This window comes from Cylas formicarius, unplaced genomic scaffold (assembly GCF_029955315.1).
Source record: "Cylas formicarius isolate icCylForm1 unplaced genomic scaffold, icCylForm1.1 PGA_scaffold_1__22_contigs__length_36826433, whole genome shotgun sequence".
Lineage (NCBI taxonomy): Eukaryota > Metazoa > Arthropoda > Insecta > Coleoptera > Brentidae > Cylas > Cylas formicarius.
In genome coordinates, this window is record NW_026844264.1 from 6,575,588 (window position 1) to 6,595,184 (window position 19,597).

The following is a 19,597-nucleotide window of genomic DNA, read 5'->3' on the forward strand; positions in this document are numbered from 1 at the left end:
AGCGTAGCATAGCAACAAGACTCTCATCTCGTTCAAGGTCAGTAAAATACTAAAATGTATTCGGTTCCTAGCTAATCTTTTATAGGTAAAATAACAAAGAGAAGTGATGAACCAAACGCTTTTAGTCGCTATTTTGCGTGAGATGACGCAGAATATTACTCGAGAAATGGAACGAAAAAAGAATTATACTTCAATAGATTACAGTTTCGCAGTTTGTATTCATATCATAGCATTAGCGTGCTTTATTTTTACGTGTAAATGTATTATTAATTTTTTTGGATTGAAATAAAAAGTCTTATTTAAATAAAGAAAGTTTTTATTTCATACAGGGATCCTTGAATACAACCAATTATATAAAAGGGCAGAATTTCTCAACGCGCACATGCGCAGTCTTCCTCCGGAGTGAAACATGCAATGGGCGTGATCCGGTTGAAATTTCGGCGGATTCAACCAATTATCATCATCGAATTTCTCCACGTTAATGACTCTGCATGCGACATCCTCCTGATCCATTTTCGACATTAAAATTCCATTTTTGATCTTCCTCTCACGTATATCAAGTCAGCATTTTCTATCAGTAGTCCGATCAACGTATCAATGTCGGAATATTGAACAAAACCAGAACTGTATTTGAGACCGTGATGATATTGTTCGAGCCAGCGTACCGTTCTTTTTTCTGCACCGGTCAACGTGCAATATTCACGCGGCGGTTTCAAAACGTAATGACTAATTTGACATCCATTGTAGACAGCCATTTCTTTAACGACAAATCCATCTTCTAACTGGAAGCCTTGAATATCTACCGCAACGATGCGCATTTTTAATATGACTGGTTAAGATTAGGTTCCTCCGGCGGTATTTATGTTAGATTTCGAACAATCTCGCTGAGCGGTAGTTGTTCCACGATACAATCGTGAATGATGATGCAATAGGCACGTGTATTCGCGGGAAATCCCTTTTTTGCTTCGATGTCTAACTTTACGTCGACAGTGCTGGATTTTACACTGTCGTTTCTTCGAGAACAGTCAATGACGAAAATCGCGCAGTTTTTGAAAGCCATATAGTCAAGCAACGCAGTTTTTTCCTCACATCCCTTATAACTGGGGTAGAAATCCGTGTAATTGTGATGCGCTTCCACGAAGTCATTCTTTTCAAAATCTAATCGTAAACGTTCGTGAGGGTAATATTCTCCGTTTAGTGTTAATCTTATATCCGTTACGTCGACGTGATCGAAAAGCGTCGCATTTTTTCGCTTCGTTGTCTTTGCGATTTGTTTGAAAAGCGACTATTACGTATCGGGGCTTTCGATAGCCGCGCACGTCTTGACAGACCAAATTTCTTTGGTAGAGCCCGCGGTTAGGGCAGGATATTCATGAAGTTCCCATCGTCTATAGGGTATCAATATGGGTTGATCTAATCTAATCGATTTCAGCAGAGCCAATTTGATTTCGTCGTTTGGAAATATGTGCTTGACCCTAAGATCGACACTATCAATTTTTAATTCCGCCGTTGTTTTAATTGCACTGGCCGCAACACCGCCCATTGGTTTAATTATCATACAATTTTTGTCATGTCTGGCTCTTACCAATCTTATGGTTTGTTTTCCACAAGTTATCATATTATAATCATTAAATATGTTTAAAAAGTGTCGTAACGGGATTCGCATGCTAAAATGTCCATTTTCTGTATCGTGAATCGCATTTTCAGGGAAATTCCAGCCGGAAATATCTAGATGCGATGAGTCATCTTTCGAGTAACATAGATAACCTCTAATCGTACTAACTATACCCGGATCACGCACGCTATCCACTTCTTTCCCATTCAGCTCGTACGATATAGTTTCAAAAAAAAAATGCTCCTGCATTGTTTACAAATTGCACTTGGTCGGTTCCCGTGAGACGTTTCAGCGATCCCTTAATGCAAATAGCAGCGTCGTACATAAGCAGCCAGGCATCTCCTTGATTGATCGTGATCTCAATGGTGTCGTTGTTCAAAAAAGATTTCACAAAGGGATGATAGGTGCGGGTCTCCACGCGCTGGATAGATTCATCAAATTTTGGCTTTCTGTGTATGTCGAATATTTGATTCGATAACATCGTAGCCCAGTGATCGGAGAAATTGTTTGTTGCTCAATGTAAGACGACCTTTACGGATACGCCTCGGTTTTGTTACTAACCCTACCGTTTGGATGTTCGCTTTTTTATATTCACCAGCGTCTCCGATTGAGTTGAAAATCAACATTACGTTAATTTTTTAAGTTCCAATCTAATGATGATTTCTTCACCTCGGAAATTAACCAACTCAAAGTTTTGATCCAGAACCTGTAGGGTAATGTTGTAGATTTGTCGTTTGTTTACTGGCAAGTACGTTAGATATTTAGGAGTTTCGTCGATGGCGTACCCCGGATCGACGGACAAGGCAAACTCGTAAATTGTGTGCGAAGGTCTGTCGTTGTAGAACGCTCCAGACGTTATGTTACTATCTACATGTATCGTTCGCACTTTTATTATATCCACGGGTAAATCTGAGGAATGCATAATATTGGGCTCCAAAATTTTCTGTGAAAACCCCAATAATTTTCCGATACTGTCCGAGTGTTGTTTAAAGTTTACCCCGTATACGGGGCTGTAGATTTCACACTTTATCGTATTATTGTTGGGTTTGATTGATATCTCCTCTATTAACTTTGGGATCGTATTCTTCTCTTCCTTATTTTTTGGCAGATGTTCGTTAATGTAGGTTTCAATGTCGCTAATTTCATAGGACCCGGTCGGAATTTCAATTACGTTTTCTTTATTGTTACCATCGAAGTAGTAAAATTTATTCGAACCCTTATCTATGTTGGGAATGTTGTTGTAAGAGTGGAATCCAATCAGCGCTAAACCGTACTCTACATCTTCATCCAACTGCAGCGGATTGACAAAGTCGATGGATAATGTCGACGTGTTCCCTTTTAACGTAAATATGATCGACATGTTGACTGCTTATAGGTCCGCGATTTCAGTCCTTTTTATAGAGAAATTGCAAACACAAATGACCGCAATTGTATTGCGTAAACTTTTGATATCTATCGTGATTATAGTAGATATTGGCGCTGTTGCCGAAATATTTAACAAGTTCTGCGGGTGGTTTAAGGTTACCGAAACTGTCAAAATACTCAACATCGTTTCCCTTCCTCTTTTTGTATGCTACCCAGTGGGTTCCTCTATTTCGACGAACATCCAAATTTACGATTCCGCATTCTTGCGATCTGATTCGACGGGGTAAACTATCTCGCATAAAAACACCCCTGAAGTGAGGAATTTTTAATTTGCGCGCCAGAGATATTAAATCGACGTCGTATAGAGCCCTTCTGGGTAGCTTTATTGGGAGTTTTTTTGTTTCTTCAGATAAAGACCGAATCCGCCGCGCGGACTCTTTTTCAAGAATAGACCCGATCCCTTTTTTCCAATCTCTTCCATAGCTCGGTTATGGCGGTTGTCCTCTTCGAGTTTCTTTCGTGCGTTTTTCGCATCGATGACAGTTTTAGCGATAGCAGCGGCTCCGCCCGAGAGCGAACCTAAAGCCCCTAGCGCTCCTAATAACGGTAAAAGTGGTAAAATACCGCCCGATTTTGATTCGAACGGTATAATTCTAGGTACCCTAATTTTTTTACGTCCTCCCGCTTTTCTTACAGCGGCTCTGCCAGCTCGAAGCGCTTCCAGTGCCGATCTTCTAAGCATTTTAGGGTTATCGATATGAAACAATTGTTTCTTCTTTAATGCATTGCGAACCTTTTTCACGACACCCTGTCGAAACGAAACAGAGGGACGCCGTTGTTGACCCATACCGAGCTTACGTTTAGTTTTCATAGTCGCGGTGACAAAGAATGCGGCAGCTTTTTCACCAAACTTTGCGTCTTTAGATTTTACTCGCTGCCACGCACGCGTTTCCAATTCTTTATCCGCTTTATGACGTTCGTCTAACGATTTGTTTTGCGAATAGGCAATGTCGTGTACCTTACACGCAGCGTCCAAAGGATTCACCCCGCTATCGCCTCGGTTCAAGCGTTTTTCCAATTTTGTACCGGGACCGCAAAACTGGTAACCCGGAATGTGTACTTCAAAAGGTAACTTGTTAATAAGCGTGTTAACGAGACCACTTCCGGACGCGAAGCATAACATACTAATTAAAGGAAATTGCTTGTGTCGTATATATATATACGAGGTGTCTCGAATAAACATTGTAGTCATGCGGGTGGTGCAGCAGAAACTCAAGCTCCCCATCGATAATTTAGATTTGGTTTGCGGAGATGGTTTCTTTAACAAAAGCAAACACGGTCAACTGCTACCCAATTCATTTAGGGCGGTGTTTTGCGGACCTAGCGGTTGCGGCAAAACCAACACCATGTTAGCGCTACTCTTTAACCCCAACGGGGCAAGTTTCGAAAATGTTTACGTCTACTCAAAGTCGTTGTATCAACCAAAATATCAACTGTTATCTCGCGTATTGAGCAATGTCAAAGGAGTTGGATATTATCCCTACAGTGAAAGAGACTCGATAATCGACCCCAGCGACGCGAAAGAGAATTCTCTGTTTATTTTCGACGACGTGGCGTGCGACAAGCAAGATAAAATTCGCGAGTATTTTTCGATGTGCCGACACAAGGCCATCGACGCTATTTATCTCTGTCAGACATACTCCAAGGTACCCAAGCAATTGATACGTGACAATTGCAATATTGTCGCGTTGTTTAAACAGGATGACATGAATTTACGTCACGTTTATGATGAACATGTCTCACCCGACGTTTCATACGACACGTTTAAACAAATTTGTTCCGAGTGCTGGAAAGAAAAGTACGGCTGTTTGATAATTGTCAAAGATTTCGACGTAAAAAACGGACGCTACCGCAAGGGTTTCGACAAATATATAAAAGTCGATATTTAATTGTCGATAGAAACAGTCATGAAGGCGACGTCCGCCGACATCGCCGACGCGGCGCTAAAAAAAAAAGTAAACGAGTTGTCTAGATCTATTCGAAAGAAGTATTTAACATTAAAATTGGGTAAGAGCGAAGAGGATGCGTCAATTCGGAAGCTTTTCAAACCCGTCAGCGAGCCGCTAGAACGTATAGCAAAAATAAAGCTATCACCGTCACCGGCAGAAATAAAAACTGAACGTCGAGGTGTCAAGCGGGAACACAAAAAGGAACCGAACGAAGAAACAAAAAATAAGGTTAACGTATCATTTTTGCCTATGGAAGAAATTCAGGAAACGCCGGATCCCAATAAGAGCGTTGAGATGCAAAATATCGATGAGGAGGAAGATGATGTGTTTGACACATCGAGCGTGGCCAACGCATCCCTTCAATCATACCTGGAACAATATCCAGAAATTTCCCATTCATATATTCAAAATTTATGGGTAAAATCGCCCGACACCGATATTGTTTACGGACCCGTTTACGACAAAATATCATCCAAATGGTTTCTCGGCAATAAATCGCTGGATTTTCATCAAGGATCTGGCGATATTATTGTAGACGGCGAGAGATATTCCGGTACCCGCGGCTTGTATAATTTGGTGTTTTTAAAAGATCCCATAGCATACACAAAAGACGATTTGGCACAATATAAAAAAATAATGGAGGCTACCCAGGTGCACAGGGACGCGATCGGACGTCTGAAAGGCGCATCGACTGTACCAAAATATACCAAGGTCATCCGACCCTTAATAAAATCTCAGTCGCGTTCGTACTCGTACAGCGGTCAAGGTTATAATATGCGTTATAATGACGCTCCTACTGAATATGTATACTGGGACGACGTCAATGAACTCGTAGAGCGTCTGAAATTACTAATCGCGTCGAAACACGCAGGCAACACGTCTCATGATAACGAAATAGTTTCAATCGTTGAAGAGCTAAAAGAATCAGGTTTTATACGTTAGTTTAACGATGAGTCTGGACAAGTTTGGACGTTCTAGCGCGCTGCGACGACCCTTCACTAATACTGTGATTAGAAGCGCCCTCGACTATATGCCAGACGGAAACGTCAATATGAACAATTTAAAAATTTGCAATGTCCAAACGCCTAGCGACGACGGTGACGTGGCTAACAAAAAATATGTGGATGAGACAAGTAATTTATTAAAAATTGCATTGAGAAAGATTATTGGACAGAAACTCGAAGCGTACACGAAAAGATTACAAATTGAAGACAAAACTAAATTCTCGCGTCTTGAAGAACAACTGAAAATGAGTAGCACTACACTCGAAAATGAAATTATGCAGTTTCGCGAAGTTTTCCACCAAAAGCTAAGCGAAATGAGCGCAAAGAAAGATTTGGAAAAGCACATGACAAAAGTCGCCGTTTTGTCACAGCAATTTCATGATATTGTAACCAAAATGGAGCGACTTACGAACGAAAATGAGAATATAATGAAGGTATTGAAACAAAGGGTTTTAAATCCTCCATCGCAACCGAACACACATTATGAATAAAGAGAAGGTACAACTGGTTCGAGAACTGCACAAGCCGGCACGCAGAAATTATGCTCGCCGCCGGACTATAATACGAGGGATGGATGACCTGTGGCAAGCGGATCTGGCCCAATTAGATCGCTACAGCAAACAAAACAGAAATTTTAAATTCGTGCTGGTTGTGATAGACTGTTTCTCAAAATATGTATGGTGTCGCCCGTTGAAAACCAAAACCGGGGTCGAAGTCGCCAAGGCGTTTTCCAAAATTCTCAAGGACGGACGGCACCCTCAAAACTTGCAAACGGATCTCGGTAAAGAATTTTACAACGACACGTTTCTGAAACTTGTGGATAAGCATAAAATTAACCACTATAGTACGTATAGCATAAAAAAGGCCTCAATTGTCGAACGGGTGATACGTACCCTCAAAGAGAAATTGTTTCGACATTTTTCTTTACGCGGGACGTACAAATGGATCGATGTGCTCGCCTCTATCGTTGATGAATACAATAACACAAAACATAGAACGACGGGTACGAAACCCATCGATGTGAGTAAGAGCAACGAAAAGAGAATTTTGAAAACCGCGTATAGTAGCATAAAAATATTCGGTCCTCGTAAACTTAAAGTCGGCGACATCGTTAGAATCAGCAAAGTCAAGCACGTTTTCAACAAAGGTTATACACCGAATTGGACCACGGAATTGTTTAAAATTGTTAAAGTACGGGTTACTAACCCCGTAACGTATTTGCTTCAAGATATGCAGGGTAAACCCATAATGGGCGGATTTTATGAAGAAGAATTGCAGAAGACAGTTAACCCGGACTTATATCTCGTCGAAAAGGTGTTGCGCAGACGAGGCAATATGGTTCTCGTGCGCTGGTTGGGATTGGATAAGTCGCACGATTCGTGGGTAGACAACGTAGACGTTTTGAAATAAATTTAGTCTCGATTTAGAAGTTCTGACATAAATACGTGTATATGATGGCTCAAGAGAAAATTGTGACATCCAACGAATTGTATAATTTATTGGAAAATTTCGAGTTGCAATTTCCTTCATCAGAAGTGCTCCCGTCCAGCTTCGTTCCTGTAGAGCAACAAACCAAAAAATCTGCGACCAAACGAAAACAAAGTGCGTCGGTCGTATCCCGCAAGAAGAAGAAGAAAACTACCACAAGTGAAGCGTTTGCAGCTCCAACGTCATCCGCTGATTGGCTCGAAGTGTTCACGGACGGTAGAGAAAAAAGTGTCATTTGTGAGGCATTCAATTTAAAAAGAAACTTGGCGTCTCAGTTGTCGGGATTAGAGTGCAATATCAACGAAATTGAAACACAAATTGCGCTTTTTAATACAGACTTGCAAGTGGCGCGGATGCAAGCTCAAGAGTGCAAAAGAAAACTAGAACAATTTAATAATTTAGCATTTAACGAAATTGTAAAATAGTAATAATGTATATAATAAATAAATTATACAATTACAAACTTCTGTGTAATTATTATGCGGTGTTGTGGTGGTGGTAAAAAAGAAAATAGCGTCTAAATATATACATGTTTATTCTTGTTGCAATACAATGGAATACAATCAATACATAAAAGTCTTATCTACAGTTACATATGTTATAATAAAACCACAGTATTAATAGTTCAATGGACTATCAGAAAAGCGTAACTTTTTTCCATATTTCCTCTCATCGTGAAGCATTAAATTACATTCATCTTCAGTTTCTACAGTGAACAAAACTTCTTCAAAGCAGCTTTGACACCAAAATTGTTTATCGTGATATACATCATTCAAATTATTTATATCCAGCTGTAAATGATAGTGATCCAATAAAAGTCTAAAATTTTTCTTTTTAAATTTTTTAACTAGTTGAAATATAAAGTGACAAGATTTACAAACTAAAATTTCCGAATATTTTATCCTGTAATAACTGACCCATAAACAGTAAGCGGATTCTCCGTCAAAATCAATGGTTGGAGTTGCCAAAATGCTATTTCTGTAAGACGATCCAAATCTCTTATTCAACAGAATGAATTCTAAATTTAATAAAGAATTGCCATCAGACTGGAGCGCTAATTGTTTAAGGTACTTCCATCTATATTTCGAATAATATTTAAATATTAGTATCGTTAGTTTCCAAGGCAAAGGTGACTCAAGCAAAAAATCAGCACTACACCTAATATTTTCGCAAATTGTTATAATACAAAGGCTTTCTAATGTAAGTTGTTTGACCATAATCTGTAACAAAAATATATTAAAAAATAATTACGGCACTTTATAATGTCCCCACGGAAGCGTTTCATATGAATTCGGCAAAAGATAACGTTTATCGTCTAAAGGACTCAAGGCAACTTTTGTTTGTTCGATGCTAAATACATTGTGAGTGTATGAACGAATGGTTCGTTGAGTGGCGTACTTTTCCCTAAAATTTGTTAAGCATTCTACGTAGTCATCAAATGAAATTTTATTTTTTACAATATTGTACTGAATACCCTTTGACTTTTTAACTACCGAACCCGTTAAAATTTTGAAAGTATACATTTTCGACCTTAACCCCGCATAATGACTAATGATGGTGCCATTAGTCTCATCCTTCATCAACCCCAAAACCTTTTTGTTGATTTGCGGTATATTATAGGGATTGTCATTAGGATAATCAGACGTGTCAAATTTTTGTTAAATCGGCCTTAATAACGCTTTCATATGCGTCATAACATTTGATATTATAAATGAAACTGTCCGTATCCATGTATTGAATTTTACATTTTTCGGGACCCAAATTTGGAAGCATGTAATTATAATGAAACTCGTACATGGTCGTTTTCGACAAATCCAATATGGACATTCCAATATAAAGTGGCTTATTAAAGCAAAGTTCCGATTTTTTTAATTCTATAAGCAACAAATTGTTATCAAGTATGGTTCTACTGTGAAATCTAGGACTAGAAATTAAATTTTTCGCACCGTAGCGACCATCCCACGCTTTAACAAATTTAACAATACGATGCTTGCGAATGTTTTCCATTGTTTTACCGTAAGCGGCATTATTAAACAATTTGTATAAATTTATACCAAATTTTGTCTTTGCTTGGGTTCTTAATTTATTATTATGATCGATATAACATTTCAACCAACGAGATTGGTTAAATTTTAATATTTTGTGAATTTTCTTTAGTACGAGACCGTTTTTGAGAGCCTGTTTTAAATTGCGATAGTGTATGACGTATTTTTCTTTATTATACAAAGTAGTCATTAGTTTTGGTAACTTTGAATTGGGGGGCACTCGATGTTCGGCACAAAATGGAAAATCTCTATGTGTGTCATGTAATTTCTGCGGGTATTCCAGGTCTACCTCTAGGATATATCCTTGGGAAGATTCATCTGGAATGTTCATGACAGTAAATGAATCAATCTCTTGATGAGACATCCAGTCGAATCCTCCGTAAGGAAGAGGCTCGCACATGGCCTTGCCATAGAGGTTATTGACGTCAAAGTACATGATATAGGAATCATCCCTGGATGAATCGTAGTTGGGCATATATTTATTGTTGGCCTCCGCATATCTACCAACACACACCGAAATTCCACCTCGTATAGCCCGCTCGATAATCATAATTTGGTCAATGTCGCACAACGAAGGATGATCCGTTACCCATTTCAAATTTATTAATGTTAATCTCTAAATAAATAATATTATTTAAAGCCCACCCGGAATCACGTTCCTGAAACTCTGACATTTGATTTAAAATTTTATCTTGCACATTTTCAACAAACCAATCATTCAATTCTGTTCCTAAATCAACTACAGCATTTCCGGTACTCAGATATTTAACATCAACTTCGCCTTGGACATCATTTTTTGCCTTAATAAATTCACCGCAAAATGTGGTATTTACTTTCAGCAATAAAAATTTCTTTAAAATTTGACTAATTTTTTGTTGAAATATTGGACGAGAATCGTTTAAAAATTGAATTAAATCTTTATGAAGTAAATTAATTATGACACCAGTCTGAACTCTTCCCTGGAAACACGACGCTACCGATTCCCATACAACCATTTCATTTGTGTTTGTCTCGCGGCTACTACTTTGTAATCCCAATCCAAAATGCTTATGTTGATAATTAAGAATAATTTTTCTAATAGCTTTCAGATGTTGAATTGTAGTTTGTAATTTTCTTTTTAACCCAATAGATAAATCCTTTTCGTTAGAAACGATTTGGTTGCAAGATTCAATATTTTTACTTAGTCTCCTAAGCCACACATCACTATCTCTAAGAGTGAACTTGTCGGAAATATGCTTTTTTAATTTTTGTAAGGTTAAAATTAAGATTTGCGCTCTATGAATGATCTGCTTTACGCGCATCGTGGTTTATTAAATATATAACAGTAAATAAGACTTACCCTGTATAATATGTTGATTAATTTTGAATTATTTTGAATTTCTTTAAAGAGTTGGGCTTTCCAATATCTTTGGATCCCTCGTAGACCAGTTTGTACTGCCCCGACGCAAAGTGTTCTAGTCTCGGACGGAAAGCTTCTGTCACGCGAGTAGGAAGAAATACTACGGAATTTTCTAATTGCAGCAACACGGAATTGCCAAATTTTGTATTAACAATTTTGGCTCTAGTAATTTTAAACGGAACGCCTATCGGCAATTCATGCAGTTTGACAATCGGCTGCTCAAAATCACCTTCTGCAAGACAGGTTTGATTCAGTTGACTTAAGTCCATCTATAAATTATTATTAATTATTTTATCTCAAAATAAAAAAAATAAAAAAAACTTACGCTTAAGATTGCTGCTATTCTATTTGCGGTTACGGGTTGAGAGTACTAAGATGATCTTTAAGACCTTTATAAAATAATAACAAATGTTAAAGAATTAAAATAAGACAATAAAAAAGGTACTTACTGCTTTTTTGTACGAACACCAAACCACTAAGTTAGCTTCCACGTTGCACGAATAATACCAAAAACAACTACTGACAAAACAGAGAAAAATGAGATGTATTTATACGGTGCGAGAATACTTTCTAAAAGTTAACAAACGAAGACACCTCCACATGCGTTGCAACAAATTTTTCCCATTACGTTAATCCCACGGAGCAAATATAAAGGGGGCAATTAATTATTATTCTCAACAAGCAAAACAACTCGACATTTAGACTCGGCGCGTTATGAAATTCCACATCCCATACGGAGATTGTAAAAAATGAAAGCAAGTTGGCCTTGATCTTTTGCGGCAACATACGTTCGTCCAACGTCCGAAGCGGTTGCGTTCCCGTGTGAAAGCGTGTTGACCTTGAGACTCCTACCTGCACGGTTGTCTGGCGACAACATCGCGTCTATTCAAATCGGCGTTGGTGCTTGTGGGTAGAAGACCTTTTCGACTTTTAATTCAACCATGGAAGGGAGTGCATGTGTATAAATACGTTGCATGTGTATTATAGACTATATTCAGTGCAATGAATACAGAAGTGCGATGTCCATTTCCCTACGACCCTACAACTGGTAAGTTTTATATTTTAATTACCTTTATACAGTGCGCGTCTTTTCTTGTGGGTTTCAGTTTGGGTTATCACTTTTTTGGTTAGTTTCTACCTGTTTTAAAATATGATACTCATCTTTTTTACGTTGCATAATAACCGATTTAAATTGAGTGTTTTTAATAGCTTTTAAATGACAGTGAATGGAAAAGGGAATTTTGGCTTTTAAAAAATAAACAATTTTTAAATTTGTTTCAAAAATGTTTTATTTTTTGTACTAAAAAATTGCAGTTTGCCTTTTTGACAATAATAATCGAATTAAATTGAGCGTTTTTAATATCTTTTAAATGACAGTGAATAGGGAATTTTGGCTTTTAAAAAATAAACAATTTTTAAAATTACTGAAAGTTTTGTTTCAAAAATGTGCGTTTTATGGGGAAAACGCGAAATATATACATATTTTTGTTTATTTTTTGTACTAAAAAATTGCAGTTTGCCCTTTTGACAATAATACACTTACATTTAAATGACAGTGAATTGAAACGTGAATTTTGGTATGCGCGTATAACTTAAAAAACAATTTTTAAAATTATTTGATAACCCCCCTTTTTGGAAGTTTTGTTTAAAAAAAAAAAATGTGTGTTTTATAGGAAACGCTACATATCATACTTTGTTTTGTTCTAGAAAAAATCGCGGTTTGTCCGTATGACAAGTCGCATATTATGTTGGCGCATCGCTTAGGGCGTCACATATTCAAATCACACAAAGAGTACCGGGGGTTAGAATTCCCGGTACGACATGAAACGACAAGGGAACATCACCAGCAGCAGGAGCAACCCGGTGGATCAAAAGAAACAAAGGAGCAGCAGGAGTACCCGGGTGGGTGGTCGACGGAGTGGGACGGCGAGGAGTGCACTTCGTATTTAGATTTCCTCCGGGAACGGGAAGAAGAACAACGCAAGGAACAGGAACAATGGGATGGTCGACTGAATCGACATAAAAAGAAGAAGAAACTCCTCGCCAGACCAATTTTATAAATAAAATAAAATAAAATGTATTAAAATTCAAGTTTATTTAATTATCCTCCCGATCCACCGCGTCACCGCGCCGCACCGTCACCGCCCTCTACCGGGGGGGCCTACGACGGTCGGAGCGCGCGACATCTAGCAGCGACGGGCGGAACCGGGGCAAAACAGGACGCTACACAAGCGCGCGACATCTAGCAGCGACGGGCGGAACCGGGGCAAAACAGGACGCTACACAAGCTGGGTGGGGGGCGGAGCGCACTCTGGTAGACAGGGGGGACACTAGGACGCCACGCGCGGGGGGCCCCCGCTGCGGGGGGGGGTTAGGAAATTGAGGTTATGTACGGTTTCTGTTGCTTATATCGGCACTATACATCTACTGGTTCAAATTTTGTACATTTGTACTTTACCTAATGTTTATGTACATCAGTGATTTGTATTCTTGATCGAGATCGAAAACGTCAATGTCGCTCTCAGAACTGTCGTCCGAATTTACGCTAATAAGAGAGCTCCAAAAGTGCACAGATATCCATATTTTTTTTCAAGAAACTGATAATTTACCTGTTACCACATCCCCAGATCTATTAAATGTTTACAATAGTAATATGGGAACAGACAAAGTATTATCTTGATCGTGAAAAGTAATCAAAGGCATTACTTCAAATGTGGTTGGAGAAGATGGAATCTCAATTCAAGATATAACAATCTGCTTGCCTTTTTCTTCTGGCGCATTAATAAACATCATCTATTCCTGCATTTTGGACGAAAAAGACAATCATTAAAACTATTTCCAAAGTCGCAGACCCTAAAGAGCTGCAAGATTTGCGACCTGTAAGCATACTGTCGGCAGTGTCTAAAATATTGGAAAAACATATAGGTAAGCAAATTACTGAGTTTTTAAAGAATAATATCTTATACCGGATTGCCAATCAGGATTTAAAAAACATTTTAGCACCACAAGAACACTAGTTGGCATAGTAAATAATGTCAGGTATAGTGAGGAACATGGAAATGGTACTTGTATAACTATACTGGATTTGACACTTTATTATTATTTGCAAAATTGAGATATTTTAGATTCTCAAGTAATTCCTTAAATCTTATGAAAGACATTCTAACAGGTAGATACGGTCGAGTTGTAATTACAAAAAGTACAACAACGAACTCTTTGGTACAAACTTCCGAATTTAAGTTGATTAAGCAAGGTCTTCCTCAAGGGTCAGTAATTTGACCAATTTTTTTTTCTTTATTCGCTCCGTGTATGATGCTTAGTAGCGCCGCCCACGGAAAAGGAATTACAGCACTCCAATTTTATCATTGTCTTTACGTGTTAATTTATAAATAAAACAATTAACAAAAAATTTTGAGATGGATAAGTAGTATAAAGTGATTTAAACGAAAGGTACGTGAAAATTATATATTAACAATTTTTTTCTGTAATTAAATCGTGTAACAAACAAATAATAATAGTTTTTTTATTGACGGCATAACCTGAAAATATGGCATCGGTAATATTGCAGACCGGGTTTGAAAATATCTTCATTCAATAATTTTCACTGCAGGTACGCTAGAAAAAGGAAAAAAATTGACTTTTTGTCATATTAAACACATTGAAGAATACGTTGGTGGCAATATTAACAATAAGTTAATTGCTAAATGCATTCGGCAAACGTCCGTCACTGAAACACCATATAATTTACAGATTACAGAAAAAAAATTGTCAAACTTTAAAAGTGGCTTTTTTACTTGATTTTTTAATTTTTTTAGCTGAATAGTAAAAGGGAGGTGGTACATGCTCAATGTACTTGCATTGCCAAAGAAACTGGCGAATGCAAACATATTGCGTCATTTATCCACCAATAAACAATGACCGGAGTGTGTCTAAAACGAGTGTTCAGCAAGAGGGCGGATTTCCATCAATTAATCATTTAACAAAAAAAAATATTCTCGAGGAGCTACGGTAAATGATCTTTTTCCTCAAAAAGTGCTTAAAAATCCTCCTCAGCCACTGCACTTGACTTTGGAAGACTTTGACGATATCGAATGCCCAATTAAAAAAAGGTTAAAAGTCGATCATATTAGTGAGGAAGAACAAATCTGTACGGTGGTCATGAATATATGTCTCGAAGAACGACAGGTACAACTAATATCAGAGTGTACGAAAAAGGTGATTGCTTGTCTTTTAAAGAGTGCTGGTCAGTGTATCACCATAGGAAAAGAAAAGTTGGCTCTGTCATCTGAGATAGCACAGTTTTACAGAGACCGGATACTATTAGACAGTGAAGAAGTTTTCACATTGTGTTTACAAACCACACAACAAAGCGAGACGGTAAAATGGTTTGAAGCAAGACGTGTACGCATAACGGCCAGCGCAAAAGCTCATAAGATAAAAACAATAACTCGCACTTCAGTTGAATCTTTACTACAGGATTTTCTGCATGCGAAAAGTTTAAATTATGGAATTCAAAATGAGGTAAAAGCTCGCGAAAATTACAAATTACTGCATGATGTTCACGTATTTCAAATTGGATTATTTGTGTCTCCCAAACAGGCCTGGTTAGGAGTCTCAGTAGATGGAATAGTAGTCAGTGACGGCATGATAACTAAAATAGTCGAAATAAAATGTCCAATATCATGCAAATCGAAACCAATATGGGATAAAGAAACGAAAAAAATTAATGTCGGCTATATTGAAACTGTAGCTACGGGAAAAGTCCAATTAAAAAAGAACCATATTTATTATGTTATATATTATATTATTTACGAAGGTTGAATTCATTTCTTCATGAAAATCAATCTGTACAGCAACATCTTTAAACCGCGGTTGCAGTGAGTCAATAATAACTTCACTACATTGCTGTATATCCATATGATCATTCAGGTTATCGGTATCCTTATTGTCGTTGAGGTCATCGTTACGTGTTCTTATATTAACAAGCTTAGTGTTGTCGATTTCGGAACCATTTGAATTTTGACTTCTCCGCATTGCTCTCGCTAATCTGTAATCGAGAAATCCTATATTTTTTAGTAAAATGAATATCTACGATTCAATTAATTTTTCATATCATCCTCTGTACAAACGTGGGTCTTTTACGTCCAGCCGTTTTGTATCTACTGATCTCGGTCCAAAAATTATGTACAAAATTACTGTTAACGTTACTAATTGTCAATCCGATATATCGATTATAATTTTACGAAACCAATAGAGAAACTTCTTGAAATGTACGTGGTTTTCTCAATAAATATTACATTAAGGACAAATGAAAAATTTTACAACCATCTAAACGGCAAATGTAAAGCAAAAAATATAGTTTTTTCTTGGAAAAAAAATTTTGTGATTTTTTTTTATGTTAATTACATGGCCGGGGCAAAACATACCCACGTTTATAAATCAAGGTTTAATAAATAGAAAAATTACCTGTTTGTGCATGTACTTGCTCTGATTTATTTATTTTTGGTTTTCCGTAATATTTTTCAGGAAATATTGTTGGGAGATATGCAGGGCTATTACGATTCTCCGACTTTTTACCTCCTACAAAATGTTGACTGCAAATACATGATTTTAAACTAGGTTCCCAAGAACTTCCGTCACAACTACAGAAAATTGAGTAATCATTTTTACAAATTTATAACCCACTTTACTCTCTTTTCGAGGTTATAGCCTTGCGTGGGGAATTTATAAAATTTTATGTTAAGTCTTCATTAACACAGCAGCCAGGAACACAACAAGTATTTCCTGATCGCCTCGTTCTAACCATTTTTTATTTATAATTAAAAACCGTTTAAAATTATTTATATTTTCACTTTAATCACACTACTCGTTAGCGTGGAGTGCAAAGATTCGACTGACGCTCACGAGGATCGCTGGCATCCAATTTTTCCTTGACCACGCCCCCCCACACAGACCCATATGTGTCAATGAATCAGAGCGTAACACATTCTAAACTTAAACAGTTTGCCGACGATTCTGGACTTCATTTGCCAATCAGTTCATTACAGAAGTTCATCAAAACGTATAACGCAGATCTTAACAACTTGAACTTATTTGCAACAAATCACAACCTAAAACTTAACCCTCAAAAATTTCATCATCATCAATAAGAACAAGGACATGCGAGAAAACATTAAATGAAGAATCTACATTGAGATTAAAAAGAATGTTCCAGTTGTAAATATAGCAAAAAATTCAGGTTTGACTTTTGTCAATTCTCTATCCTTTTCACATTAAAAAAAAGCCTGCTTTTTACAAAGCTTGTGGATTCGTCCTGCGTCGGTTTTTGCTGAGTAAAATGTGAGCCAGCTTCAGTCAAGCTCTGAAGAAGTCAACAGGATGATTGGCGAAACGTCTGCAATTTCGACTCAGCAAAAACCGACGCAGGAGGAATCCAGAAGCTTTGTAAAAAGTATTACAGTTGCCTGTGGAAGTTTTTTTGAAAAATTAAAGCCTGCTCTGCAACGCCTTAGTTCTTTCAATGTTTGATTACGCAGATGGGGCATATGGAGTTTGCCTGTCTGCAAACTAAAAGTTCAATACAAAAATTGCAAAACTCTTGTATGCGTTTTGCCTATAACATACCTTACCGTGGCCATATATCTCCTTTTTTGAATAATTTTAATATTTTAAACATGGGTAATAGACGGAAACTGCATAAGTTTATAAAATTACAAAATCCGGTAAACCGGCTTATTTAAATTCCATATTCCCAAAGAACAAGAAATCACCTAACTTACACTGTCCCTCGTGGCAGAGTGTCAGCATATCGGAGATCATTCAATTATGTGGCAATAAAGATATGAAATAATCTTACCAGTCTCACCAATCTAAATTACTTACAGATCAAAATTTACTTTCACAATAATTAATTAAATTTCAATAGCTATTTTTGTTTATCTTTGGTGTTATGTTTAAACTTCTATGACAACTTCACCGTCGATTTAGGTTTGGGTCTTCTCCGATTGTTTCCCTCCATTTGGGGCAAACTCCCGTTTAGCAGTTGCAAATTGAGCTTTAAAGGCAATATACTCACCACAACATCCTTTTTTTTCTCGTTATCTTAGAGATGAACCACATTTCGGTTTTTCCTGTGACAGGTATGAACATAATCACTCCAATTTTCTTCAGTTGAAATGCACAACAAATTGTGTATTGAAATCGGAGTTGTTCATTGCTACAAATCGCTTCAATTGAGTCCAAGTAAGTGTAAAACATCTGTTCTGTATTTCGCAGCTATTTCTTCAATTTTATATTTGTCATACTCATTTTTGTATGCGTGAACAACTTCCAGCAGCCCAAGTAGGAGTTGTCAAAGAAAAGGTTTTTTGCGAGCAACCAATCTTAATTTTGGGCCTTTTTTGAGAAGATGGGAAGCGTTATCTATAACAATTTTTTTTTGTCCAATATTAGGTAAATTAGGAGTTAGCGACTTTTTCGCATCTTGCATGAAGCAGAACGAAGACCTTTTGTTAAACCCTTTTAATGGTAAGAAATCGAACACCAAATAAAAGAACAATTTGATATTTTTGGTATTATAGGACATTTTAACAGACTTAATCATTTCAGTCATTAACATAATCCAATATGCATTACACACTAATAACTTTTCAAAGAAACTTCCTACTGAAACACTATATTTACAAAACTTCTGGATTCCTCTTGCGTCGGTTGTTGAATCGAACTTGTTTACTTTTCGTCAATCGTCTTGTTGGCTTGTTCAGAGCTTAACTTTAACTCAGTTTCAAACAAACAAATTCAAAACATTATTCTAATCTTTATATAAGTAGTTCATTTAATAAGTTTATTTTGTATGTATTTAAAATGATATTATCTACCTGCATGACACATCGATATCTTTGGACCGACTCTGGGACTGCTATGCGATTCGGGACAACGCTGTTTCGCTTTCTCCCCGCACTGTAGTCTGAGTGTCACTAGACGTCATACTTTGAAAAATCATAACCTAAATAGCACAAATTCTACATTTTAAGCCACCAAAAATCCAACTAAATCGACTGAACTCAACCAATCCAATCCAGACATACAAAACTTTTGGAATTTAATTATGGATTATTTGGAACATTCATATAAATTTATTATGAAATCCAAGGGTGACTTGTTCCATGTCTGTCCAACCAGCGTACAAAAACGTAATCGCCTTTTTTGCGCAATACCTTTTCTACCAAGTAATATTTGGACTGGACTAGTTTTCTGTAATTCTGCTTGGTAAAAACAAGCAATAACCGTTTTCCTTTGCATGTCTTCCAGTAAATAAGTTTCGGGGTCGGTTGCCTGCACTTTAACGATTTTAAATAACTCGGTTGCGCTGTCTCACTGCTCACTGCTTTGTCGATTGCCCGTCGAGTTAAACACCATTTTAAAGCGTTCATTATTTGTTGTCGCTCGCCCATTTATTTGGTCCAAACTCGTATTGTATTTGTTGGTCCATTGTGTATAATTGTTTTGTTGTGGCAAAAGTTTATTTCGCTCTTCTATTTTGGATAAATGTTTTTACAACTTATTAATTTATTAATAGTCATGACAGCGGCTATTGCTCAAATGATTTTCTAACTCCCAGTCGTGCATATTATATATTATTTGCCTCTCTTGTGCGCAGCACCAGTAGATGG

General features: G+C 37.2%; 1 protein-coding gene and 1 long non-coding RNA gene across 2 annotated transcripts; one reads left to right on the plus strand and one right to left on the minus strand.

Moving 5' to 3' along the window:
* Window positions 1-8,024: 8,024 nt before the first annotated feature.
* On the minus strand, window positions 8,025-11,511 carry LOC132697248 (uncharacterized). Its single transcript, XR_009618128.1, has 4 exons — window positions 11,375-11,511; window positions 11,251-11,314; window positions 10,866-11,194; window positions 8,025-8,701 (listed from the first exon to the last, which is right to left on the minus strand). It is a non-coding gene; the product is annotated as an uncharacterized LOC132697248 (long non-coding RNA).
* Window positions 11,512-11,834: 323 nt separating this feature from the next.
* Window positions 11,835-12,985, plus strand: LOC132697247 (uncharacterized). The gene is made up of 2 exons (XM_060662588.1): window positions 11,835-11,973; window positions 12,633-12,985. Exons 1-2 carry the CDS (start codon window positions 11,928-11,930, stop codon window positions 12,983-12,985), a joined length of 399 nt encoding a protein of 132 aa, XP_060518571.1. The 5' UTR covers window positions 11,835-11,927.
* The last annotated feature ends 6,612 nt before the right edge of the window (window positions 12,986-19,597 follow it).